The 12,189-nt window shown below is 44.2% G+C and overlaps 1 protein-coding gene across 1 annotated transcript; it reads right to left on the bottom strand.

Moving 5' to 3' along the window:
* Positions 1 to 6,221: 6,221 nt before the first annotated feature.
* Fbxo39 (F-box protein 39) lies at positions 6,222 to 9,448 on the bottom strand. The gene is made up of 3 exons (XM_026393894.1): positions 8,423 to 9,448; positions 6,969 to 7,145; positions 6,222 to 6,350 (listed from the first exon to the last, which is right to left on the bottom strand). The coding sequence occupies exons 1-3, from the start codon at positions 9,446 to 9,448 to the stop codon at positions 6,222 to 6,224; spliced, it is 1,332 nt and encodes a 443-aa protein (XP_026249679.1).
* Positions 9,449 to 12,189: the final 2,741 nt, after the last annotated feature.

Raw genomic sequence — 12,189 nt, 5'->3', positions numbered from 1 at the left:
CATAATTTTCACCAAAATTGATGGAAGTGGAGGACATTATGTTAATGAAAAAAGCCAGACACAGCAAGACAAATATTGTGTGTTATCACTCATATGCGGAAGCTAAAAAAAGTTAGTCTTGAAGAAGAAAGAGAGAAGAATAGGGATTACTAGAGGCTGAGAAGGGTGGGGCAGATGGAGGGAGGTTGGATAATGCATATCAAAATAGAGAGTTAGGAGGAATCAGTTCTAACATTCTACAACAGGGTAGGGTGACTATGGTTTACAACAACCTATTATTTGATTATTATTTTTAAGAACTTAAAAAGAGAAGTTTGAAGGTTCCAAACACAAGAAATGATAAGGAGACGGAAATGTTAATTATTCTGATTTGGTGATTATACATTGTATACACATATTGAATTATCATATTGTACCCTATAAACACGTACAACTATGTGTCAGTTAAAAAGAAAAAATAAAATTATAACAAATAGTAAAGACATCCTAAAGATGTATTCATATATTTGTTTTACTTAAATATATTTGATTTTTATGAGCTGTATCTGTTAAACCAAAACTCTTTGAGACCAAGGGATCTCTGAGAGTGTTATAGTTTGGTTCTGGAATGTTCCCTAAAGGCTCAAGAGTTGAAGGTTTGGTCTCCAGTGCAGCAAAGTTTAGAGTGGGGCTTTGGGCAGTGACTGAATCATGAGGGCTCTCACCTCATCAATGGATTGATCCATGGAAGAATTCAGTGTTGAATGGAGTGCTGGGAGGTGGTAGAAACAGGAAGTGTGACCAAGTTGAAGGGAGTGGGTCCTTGGGAGGTTTGCCTCTGGGGACTATATCCTGTCCCTGGCCCCTTCCTCCCTCTCTCTCTCTCTCTCTCTCTCTCTCTCTCTCTCTCTCTCTCTCTCTCCCTCCTTCTCAGCCACCATGAATTGATCAGCTATGCCCCACCATACCTTCTCTACCACCATGTCACCATACCCTCTCCATAATGATGTTCTGCCTTCCCACAGGCCCATAATGATGGAGCCAACCAATCATGGACTGAAAACTCTGAAACTGAGCCAAAATAAATCTTTCCTTCTTTAAGTTGTTTTTCTCAGGTATTTGGTCATAGTGATGAAAAGTCAGCTAATACAGAGGATTTATTGAGCCATAAACCAGGTCTGGGACAATTCCTGCAATGACCAGCATCGGGGTTAAGTGGTAATTAGAAAACTGTCCACTGGAACCAGAGCTAAAAACAATTTCATAATGAAAATTTGGGAAAGCAAGTACAAGGCATTTATATCTGAATATGCATTGGCTATAGATGAGAGGGGCAGGATAACAGGTAGCAGGAAAAGGTTGGAACAGGAAGAGGAGCCATGGTTTCTGGATTGGTTGAGATTGTAAGCAGGATGCGGTGGCACTCAGAGAGTCATCAATCTGGGATTCTGAAGTCAGGGTTTTAAGATCCGTTCAGGAGTGTGGAATAAGCTCACTCCATTCTCTGAATAATTTTCCTTAAATCTTTCCCTCCTCTCTCCTCTGGCTCTTGTAATTAAATGGAATTTAATTTAATAAAATTCTCAGAATTTTACTGTATTTTACACAGTAGCATTTCTAGACTAAACAGAAATCAAACAGAAATTTTCACTGAACTTCTCTTCCAAATGCTCTTGCACTTAATGGAATTCCAGAGTAAGGGATTCCGAATCTTACTGTGGGATGCAACCTGAATGTAGTGATTAGGAGGTTGGCTCTGGAATTGGGGTGGGTTTGACACTCACTTTTCAGCACATTCTACACGACTTCAGGCAGGTTAGCCTTGCAAAAACTTCAGTCTCCTTATCTCTAAAAGAGGGGTGATGGTAGTCTCTACTTTCTAGAGCTGCTGTGGGGATTCCATAGAACTGTGTGAATTAACACCTAGCATGTACCCGCTCAATAGGAGATCACTTTAATTACCTGTCTGACCCGGGCTAGTGAGGGAAAGGGAGGAATTGAAATCTTCCCATTTTATTGTTTATGTAGAAGAGCAAGCTCTGGGCTCTGAATCAGGAAAGTACAGTATTGGTTCTGCCACTGGTAGACTGTGTGGCTCTGGGCAAGTTACCTTCCTGTCCTTCTTCAAGTCTCTTTTTCCATGTATTAAACAAGATACAAACCAACATTCATTGAATACCCATGGGCCAGGGTTGTGTATTGTATCATGTGCATTAATTTATTCTTCTATTAATATATTCCTCTCTATACAGAACAGCTGTCCAGGAGGTTAAACATTCACCCCAAGGATGCAGGTAGGTGGCAGGCCAGAACTCAAAGCCAGGCTGCCTTGGTTCTCAAGGCCAGATGCTTCAGGCCACTGCAGCCCTTCACATCCATGCTCAGCCTCCCAGACCTGTGTCCCAAGACCGACATCTGAAGGACCTCAGAGATAACAGCATTTCTCAGCTCCTCCCATTTTATACATAGTGAAAACTAAGGCCGAAACAGAGTAAGAAACTTAATTCAAGATCACACAGATGGCCCAAACGGTCTGCAAATCTAGGCCTTAGGCTTCATCTAGCCCAGAAAATCAAAGGTCCATCCCTGAGTCTTTTCAAAAGCAAAAATCCGCCCTTATATTGTCAGTTGGTCAGCAGATAATGAGTTAAGCTCTAGTTTGATCAAATCCCTACTTTCCATACATATTTGTGGTTTCAGTCAGTTCAGGCTGATATCGAAAGATACTACAGAGTTGAGTAGCTTGTGAACAGCAGGAATTTATTTTTCCCAGTTATGGAGGCTTGGTGGTCTTAATTAGCATACCAGCATGGTTGGGTTCTGGTGAGGGCTGTCTACTAGGTTGCAGACTGATAACTTCTCTTTGTATCCTCACATCATACTAAGAGAGTGAAGAGGCTTTTTGGGGCCTCTTTTATAAGGTCACTAATCCCATTCATGAGGGCCCCACCCTAGTGACCTAATTATTTTCCAAAGACCCCACTTCCAAATATCATCACCTTGGGGATTACATTTTATAATACATAATTTTTGGAGGGTATACAAATGTTCAGTCCATTACAACTTGGATATGCTGGGAAATTGACCCCAGTCACTTTGTCACCAAAGCTGCTTCAGCTATAAGCCAACAACCCAAGGAGATCCTAGAAAGTCAGTATGTGTCTCTTGCTTCTAAGGATAGGACCAGGAACACATTGGAGCAGTCCTATGTATTTCTTCAAAACAACAACAACAACAACAACAAAAACAGGTGCTCTTTGCAGACCCTTAGCCCTGTGAGCCATGTGGGAATCTGTCCCTCCATCTTCTTGCTTTTTATTGGAGAACAAGGACAAGTATAAAAAAAGAAGCTGTTAGCCCTCTCCTCGGTCTATACCCAAATGACTTAAAAACAGCATACTACAGGGACACAGCCATATCAATGCTTATAGCCGAACAATTCACAATAGCTAAACTGTGGAACCAACCTAGATGCCCTTCAGTAGATAAATGGATAAATAAAATGAGGTATATATACACAATGGAATATTATTCAGCATTAAAAGAGAATAAAATCATGGCATTTGCAGGTAGATAAATGGATGGAACTGGAGATTATAATGCTAAGTGAAGTTAGTCAATCCCCAAAAACCAAATGCCAAATGTTTTCTCTGATTTAAGGATGCTGATTCATAATGTGGCTGGTGGTGGTGGTGGGGAGCATGGGAGGATTAGATGAACTCTAGGTAGTCAAAGGGGAAGGAAAGGAAGGGAGGGGTCATAGGGGTAGGAAAGATGGTGGAATGAGATGGACATCATTACCCTAAGTATATGTATGAAGACATGAATGGTGTGACTCTACTTTCAACCAGAGATATGAAAAATTGTGCTTTATATGTGCAATATGAATCATAATGTATTCTGCTGTCATATATAACAAATTAAAATGTTTTCATAAAATAAAAAAAAGAAGCTGTTATTCAGGAATGCAGAGGTCATAAGTCAGTTAGCTGACTCTATTTACCCCTGGGCCTTTGAAGATGGCAATTAAAAAAAAGGGGGATGATATTTGCTTTAATACTTTAAATATTGTTTAAATAAGTGCACTATGACTCTCCTGCTGTTGAGCCTGGTTCAGTTCCTCTGGGGAGCCAGACTGATTTGCCAGTAGTTCTCTGTGTGGTCAGGGGATCTCTGAGGATCCCCGAGTTCCTCCTTTCAAGGGATCCGTGAGATTAAAACTGTTTTAACAATTGTATCAAGTCATTATGTGCCTTTTTTACTCCCATTTTATCTGGAGTTTTCTGGAGGTGACATGGTATGTGATATCTCAGCAGACTGAAGGCAGAAGCATGGAGAGAATCCAGGGGTCTACAATTCCGCCAGACATGGCAGATTTGCAAAGCTGTAAGATGAACCTTCTCCTTTTTTGGAGAGAATTTTCATAGAACTTGAACACCTGTTTATGTAAGAGTTTACCTATATGTAGATTCCATGTTTGGGATGAAAAGAATCATCCATAATACAAAGAAATCACACCCATGGAACCATCTGCCAGGTGGTCAGGATTCCAGCGGAAGCCCCTCTCTGACCCCAGGCAAATCACCTCCTTTGGGCCACTGAGTAAGGGATTGCTTCCTTGGCCCTTTTAGCTTTTAGCTTTTTATGATAATTTAAGGTGTCTTTCCCCATCAGACTCAGGAGCTTCCTCCTGAATGCTCGTGAAACGGTGACCGTGTCTACCAAACAGCATTGCAGGAGAATGAACCAGATGATCGTGACCATGAAAGTGCTTTGAGAATTAAAAAGCACTAGTTTGGGGCTGGGGATGTGGCTCAAACGGTAGCGCACTTGCCCGCATGGGCGGGGCGCTGGGTTAGATCCTCAGCACCACATAAAAATAAAATAATGATGATGTGTTCACCGAAAACTAAAAAATAAATATTAAAAAAATTCTCTCTCTCTTAAAAAAAAGCACTGGTTAAATACAAATTGTAACAAAAGGTTAAAAAGCATAAATATGGACACGCAGCACACAAAGGCAAGACAACAAGTCTGAAACTAGTCACTTATTAAAAATATTCTGGAATTTTATTTGTTTATATACACTGAAAAAGAGAACAACAGGCAACTATGTGCACAAAACAAAACAAAACAAACAAACAAAAAACCCTCAAAGGACCAGAAATAAAACATGTCTATGGCATGGACTCAGGAATTTAAAATTACTCATTATTTTAAATACACTAGACTTCTTCCTAATGATAAAAAATAAAAAATGGTCTTTGTAGAAAAGTTCAGAAATATAAACATAAAAAGGAGAATAAAAACCACCTATAATTCTATCCCCTCAGAAATAACTCCTAATATTTTGGGGTTAAAAAAAAACAACCTTAGATTTGTTTTATATGATTGATATCTTACTAAATATGGAGGTCTGTGTTCTGCTTTCTTCACTTAGCATGGCATTGAGAACACCTCCCCCAGGACACTACAGATTCTTCATAAACACGAGTGCAATGGCTGCTTCTGTTTCAGCCCACATTGAGGACTGAGCGTCCGCAGCAGGCTGGGCCTGAATAGAAAACTAAAGACATAGCAAAGCCAAGGCAGGAGAACTGAGTCCACAAGACTGAAAAAATCAGGGCCTGAGTTCCTCCTCCCAGGGGGAGAGAGTTCCAGCTCTGAACAGGCTCCTTCTGAAAGTGGGGGATTCTCCTGCTTCGTCCTAGGACAGGCTGGCGGATTTCCATTTAGGTGAGGTCAGTCCCTGACCATGTCAATGTCAGGAGGCTCTGACATGAAGGATCTAGTTCTAAACTGGCAACGTGGGTCATAGATTCTTTTTTGCTTACTGGCTGGTCACACACCTTTTTAGGAGCACTGGTAGCGTCTCCTAGTAGGAAGCTACTTCTGGTGACTTTCGGGTGTGAGTGTGTGTGTGTGTGTGTGTGTGTGTGTGTGTGTGTGTGTGTGTTTTCCCCCTCTGTGGCTGAATGAGGGTGTCAAAAAGCAAAAAAAAAAAAAAAAATGATAAAAAGAGAAATTACTCCTGGATAGTTGGTAAAGATAGCACTTTAAAGTCACCTAGGGCCTTCACATCCCCAGCAGTCCCAGCCTTTGCTGGGCTGTTCATGATGGTGTGGGATTGGCAAAAAGGAGAGGAAAGAAGGTTGGAGGTGGGGTGCCACAAGCATAGTTCTCTGAGAACTGGATTTTCAAGTTCAAAGTGCTCCTAGCTTTCTTCTTCCAGAGAGTGCTCTTCACATCATGGGATAAGCGATGACAAAATAGTTTAGCTCTGAATCGATCAGCTTTCTGTACTTCCTGTAAATTTCCCGGAGGGTCCTGTCTTCTTCATTTGTCTCGTATCTGTTTGTATAAATTCTCACCTGGACCAACAGAGAAATGCACCCCCCCCCACACACACACAGTGACCACATCATTCAGGACCTAACAATTAATCCAAAGGATCTGTCAGAATTAGGAAAAGTAGCTACAGTCATCCCTTGGTATCTATAAGGGATTGTTTCCAGGACTCCCCCCTGTTCAGATACCAAATCCATGGATGCTCAAAAGTCCCTTCTATAAAATGGCATAGTATTTGAATATAACCTATGTGCAACCTCCTGTATACTTTAAATCACCTGGAGATGACTTATAATACCTAAGACAACATAAATGTTATGTAAATAGTTGTTATACTGCATTGTTTAGGGAATAGCAATAAGAAAAGAGTCTGTATATCTTCAGTACAGACCCAGTATTTTTCCCCAAGTATCTATCTTTAGTCAGTTGAATGCACAGATGTGGAACCCATGGATACCGAGGCCTGAGTGTACTACGGAAGACAGCTCCAAATTCCTCTCTGGGAAACTGTTCGATTCAGGTGCGATGACTGCCCCCTGCCCAGCCCTCCCTTCATCTCTGACCTGCATCTCAGAGCAGAATCACCATGTCCAGACACCAAGGGTGTCCAGACGACCAGAGAACCAATTGGGGGCTCTTACCTTGAGGGTGCGCAGGGCACACTGCCCCTCCTCTTGGCTCTTCAGAATTCGCTCTACAAATCTAACATCGAGGAAAGCCCAGATTTTAAAGTAAAACAGCTTCCTGCAGTTTAGAATGAGAAGGTGCAGCTCTTCATCCAGTGACTCATGGTTGTTGTTGAACTCAAAAGTTAATTTCTGGAAAAGTACCAAAGAGGGGAGTGTGTGGGCAGGGTTTCTGGGACTGGCTGGGTCATTCTACCTTATCTGCAAGGCCCAGCTTTGGGCCTGATGATAGCTGGAGTGGTTTGCAAGCTTTTTAGATAAGGGACACTAGACATTTAGTTCTCAAAGGAAGAGCTTTGAGAATAAGTGTGATTGCATGCAAATTTGAAAAACTTGGAAGGTGGAGGCAAGTGCATTTGGAATCCAGAGACCAAAGTGCTGACCTCATCCCTGGGATGGACTGGCTGGGTGACAGTGGGCAGGCTGCCAAACTTCAGGTTTTTTCTGTAGCTCTGAGAAATCATAGTGATGTCTGCCCTGCACGCCTCAGGGTTATGCGGACATCAAATGAGCTATTAGCATCTTCATCCATGTTCATAATGTTATTTATAGTTATTCATGTCAATTGTTAGAACCACTGGGAGGCCCTTAGGAGGCTCAAAAATGATTCTGGTTTTATATATGGGGGAAAATGCAAGATTAGAGAATAGTCCAGAACCTCCAAGCTCTTCAGTGGACTAAATTGAATTTAGCTTTTAGGTTAGTTTGGTTCTCTCCCAACCCATCTTTCCAAGTAGCAGGCACTTTTGTAATCAGATAGGTCCCTGGATAGCAGCGACCACAGGAGCCACAGGTACTCTGTGTTCTGCTGTGGCCTGGTAGGAAGGTGGAAGAGGCTGACCACCTGTCACTTGGAAGGCTCCTCCTAACTCTGTCTTCACAGCTCTGAGCTAAGGATATAGAGGATTTTCTTGGTTAACAACCAACCAGAAAATTCCTGTATTTCAGGAAAAGCTCAAACCAGCTACAGTCATCCCTTGGTATGTATAAGGGATTGCTTCCAGGACTCCCCCTGTTCAGATACCAAAATCCATGGATGCTCAAGTCCCTTTTATAAAATGGCATAGTATTTGAATATGACCTATGTGCATCCTCCTGTATACTTTAAATCACCTGGAGATGACTTATAATACCTAAGAACAACGTAAATGTTATGTAGATAGTTGTTATTCTGCATTGTTTAGGGAATAGCAATAAGAAAAGAGTCTGTGATGAGCAACAGTCTTTGTCATCTGCTGTGGCAGTGGGGACACAGGGGAAGTTGGTCTGGCAAACATTTCCTAGACCCTTAATTTGAGATGTGTGGGAGCTGAGCTAAGAGCGGGCAGGGGGGCTTTCCTCTGGGAAAGCCAGTCACCTGAGTGACAGTCGCTCTTCTCAAGCCTTCCCGAGTCTCACTTCCCACTCACCTGCAGAGTGTGCCGGAAGGTGGGAAGGAGGTCCATCAGAGTGGGCCGCATGGACCAGTCTGGATCACTGAAATAGCAGCTTCTCAGACTGATGCTCCTGACCGGGATCTCCTGCAGGAGGATCCGGGCCAAGCGCTCGTACTTCATGACCCGCTCAAAGAAGAAGTTCACCTTCAGGTTGTTGGCCTGTCTGGCCAGCTTGGCCCAGGACATGCCCCAGACAACTTGGCCATGGGGATCGTGAATATGGCATTTGATGTTCATGGTCCAGAGGGTGCTGGCGTTGTTCTCACCCAAGTTCTCGAGCAGCTCATCAGAGATACAGTTGTAGTTGAGCGTCAGGGACACCAGGTTGTGGAACGTGGCCATGGTCTTGTTGAACTGGGGGCTGCTGTAGACGGCCAGGTGATGGCTGAAGTAATCCTCAATGTTGAGTTCCGAGGCCATGCTCTCGTTCCGTAGGTAGCTCAGGGAGTTGAGGACGTGGCAGCCTTGCTCCACTGTGAGCCTGGCCCCTTTCAGGCTGAGGTAGTCCAGGTGTTTGCCCATTTTCTTTAGGAAGAAGCTCAGGCTCTTGATGAGAGAGCTCCTGATGCTGTTCCTCCAGACCAGACGGTCCAGTTCCAAGTGCTGAATGGAAAGAGACTTCAGGCGGTTGTTACTCTTGCCCAGGCACGAGAGAAGACCTCGCATGGTGACCTGAAACTTCTTCGTCAAGACAGCATTGTAAGGATTCAGGAATTTGATCTCCAGGTGTTCCAGGTAACGGCCAAATTTCTTAACATACCAAAGAGCTGACTCAAATTCGGATGCGTGTACCCGGGAAGGTCTCCCGCTGAAGGTGATGGTCCTGTATCGCCAGAGGTCAGCTGAATACATCATCTGGTTCCACTTCCTGCAGACCAGGGCTGCCCTGGACCTGTCCCTGTCTCCCAGCCACCAGAAGACACGTCGCAGGCAGACATCGGGCAGGGTGGCCCAGCAACTCTGGTCTTGAGGCTGGATGGGTTCACTTTCTTCATCCATCAAAGAACCCAGATGTGTTGTGCAGCTGCGTGGTAAGCAGGGCTTCCAAAAATGAGGAAAGACAAGCAATTGTTTTCTGTGGGGAGTACAAAGGAAGAGCCATTACCTGCCCAGCAGAAGTTAAACTCAGTTGAACCAACTTTCTCTGTGGTCCTCTGTGTACTATATTAGGCACGGTACCAGCTGAGGGGGGTTCAGGTTCACCTCATGACACAACCCACACCTGTAAGAATTGCACAGTCTATCCAGGGACGAGGATCGGTCCTCAATTTCACCACAATGCAAGAAGTGAAAAGGTCCAGGCATAGTCACGGTAGACCCAGAGTCTACCATTTATTCTCTCTGGGCAGGGAGGAAGTAGAGAGGGCTGTTCAGAGGAAGTGACATAGGTGACGTGGTTTTGAAGGTCAGATCTGCAAGGCAGACCCACTTGGCCTGGTGGTGGTGGTGGAAGTACTGATACATTCCAGGCAGAGGGGACAATAAATATGTGAGAGGCCACAGGGCTGCGAATGCATAGGATGTGTTCACCTTCAGGGAAGTAAAATATTGGACATGTGGCAGAGGTGCTAGATCCAGTAGGACCTACAGGAGGTCCTGCATGGAGGGGGCTTAAAGACTGTGTCCAAGAGGCCAGGATTCCTGCTGTTCCTTCTCCCTGAGTGTTTGGAATTCTGACCTGGTCTGCCTGCTTCTCTGGATGCGAGCCTCTGTGTGCTCTGAGCTGCATTGCTGATGTACATTCAAGAGTAGAGCAGCAGAACAGCGGTAGGGAACCTCAGCTAAGGTCAGGGAGCGCTATGGAGAGGAAGGGTCATCGGTGTGGAGGTGATGTGGTCAGTCTCGGTGTAGAATGGACACACTGGGGGAGTAGAGGAAGGATGGTCATGGGAAATCCAGGCACTGCGATGGAAACTGGGTCTGTGAGGGCCTTAGAGGATATGATTTGATAACTGTTGTTTCTGATTTGGCTGTTGGATTGCAGGTGGTGTCACCAGCCAACCTTGGGAGTCCCGCTGAACAGGACCCATGGGGGTCTCCCTGCCCTGCCTGATACAAGGAATCTGCTGAAGTTTTCACAAGTTTTTTTTTTTTCTTTCAAAGTTTCTCCTGCTCAAAACTTCCTTTATTTTCCTTGCTTCTCCCAACCCCCTACCTCTGTATGTCCAGGTTCAAGCTTTTATTGGCTACTCTATCAAGGAAGCCCAAGATTGTTGGTCCCAGCTCATAAAATCATAGCACTGGAAATAGACCCGAGAATTGGTTTCAGGTGCATGCTGGAGTCCAGAGAGGTAAAGGATCTTGCCTGAGTTCACATAACAAGTGAGAAACAGGACCCCAGAATGAGAACCTGGACTTTCTGACTCTTTTCTCTTGAACTTTTTTTCTTACCTCTATTTTTTGGGGCCTCAAATGCAAAGGGGGAAAATTATATTTTTCTCAATGTGGGATAGACATTGTTTGTGTGCATGAGACACCACTTTGGTTTTACTTATTCATTTATTCCCTTTAGCTCTTTATCTCATTCCATTGCTCTCTCCTGTACATGGTAGACAACTATTCCAGTATGTTTGATGTGCCCCTTTTTGTCTGTGTGTTTGCCAGATGTGTGTTTAATGTCTGTAAAATTCCTTCCGTGGCTCTGTGTATATTTCACCCATTGCATCCTGCTGAACAGGACCCATGGTGGTCTACCTGTCTTTGTCCCATCCTCTGTTTCCAGTGATGGGCCCAGGTCTCCTCCTGCTCCCATCAACACCACAGACAATGAGCATCCTCCAGCAAGTGCTATGTGGGCCTTCCTGGTGACCTTCTCTTTTATTATTCCTCCTCCATCAAGTTCCCTTCCTACCCACTGAGCAGTTTGGCCTCTGCCTGCGGCAGGCCCTCCCCCACATTCAGATCTGGACAGACTTCTGAGAAGGATTTAACAGTAGCCTGCTGTCACCCATGACCCCAGGCTCTAGCCTGTTCCCAGAGTCCCTGCCTGCATGTTCAGCGTGCTCCCTTCTCTGTTCCTTCTTACCAGTGTGCATCACTGCGTATGATCTATGTCCTTGTCTTTCTCTCCTAAGGGATCCACACTGCTTGGGACTAGGGCCATCCCCAGTCTTCTATCAAGTAAGTACTTAAACATTTAACAAATGAAAAATTTGGGATGTCTCTTCAATCACTTGTAAGCTACTCAAGGTTGGGGAACCTCTGCAGGCCATTCTACGGATCAAGACATTGAAAAGGTGTGCCCCCAAATCTAAACCAATTCAAAAGCCAAACTGAAGGGGTGGAGGTGTCGCTCAGGGGTACAGTACTTGCCTTGCATGTGTGAAGCCCTAAGTTGCATCTCTAACACTGCAAAATCAAACAAACAAAAACAAAGCAAAGCTAGCTCTCTCTCTCCTCCTCAAAGTCAAAAGTGGGAAGAACCATAGATATTTAAACAGTCGGGGTATGGGTAGAAGAATATGTTTGGTGGAACTGGAGAGGTTTTTTTGAGGGACCCCCAAATCAAATATGATGACTGAGAGAACCCTAGACCCTCATCATAAGTGAGAGGCAGTGTAGCTTCGTGGGTTGGGCTCCTTCTGTGTTACCTTAATTTCTTTGTGCCTCAGTCTCTGCATCTGTAAATAGGGTAATGGTACCTTTCTCCTAGTGTTGGGAGTATTATATGAGCTGAGTTAGGGAAAGGGACAGAAGAGCGCTTAGAACATTGGAAACCCTACCCAAATGTTGGCTGCCAT

Source organism: Urocitellus parryii, chromosome 7 (genome assembly GCF_045843805.1).
Source record: "Urocitellus parryii isolate mUroPar1 chromosome 7, mUroPar1.hap1, whole genome shotgun sequence".
Classification (NCBI taxonomy): Eukaryota; Metazoa; Chordata; class Mammalia; order Rodentia; family Sciuridae; genus Urocitellus; species Urocitellus parryii.
This window is presented reverse-complemented; position numbering and strand designations above follow the sequence as displayed.

Excerpts from the sequence above, each read along its gene's own strand:
- Fbxo39 (XM_026393894.1), bottom strand. The coding sequence starts at position 9,448 with ATGGATGAAGAAAGTGAACCCATCCAGCCTCAAGACCAGAGTTGCTGG. Across the intron at positions 7,146-8,422 it reads CCTTCCGGCACACTCTGCAG|AAATTAACTTTTGAGTTCAA; the intron begins GTGAGTGGGAAG and ends GTACTTTTCCAG. Across the intron at positions 6,351-6,968 it reads GTGCCCTGCGCACCCTCAAG|GTGAGAATTTATACAAACAG; the intron begins GTAAGAGCCCCC and ends CTGTTGGTCCAG.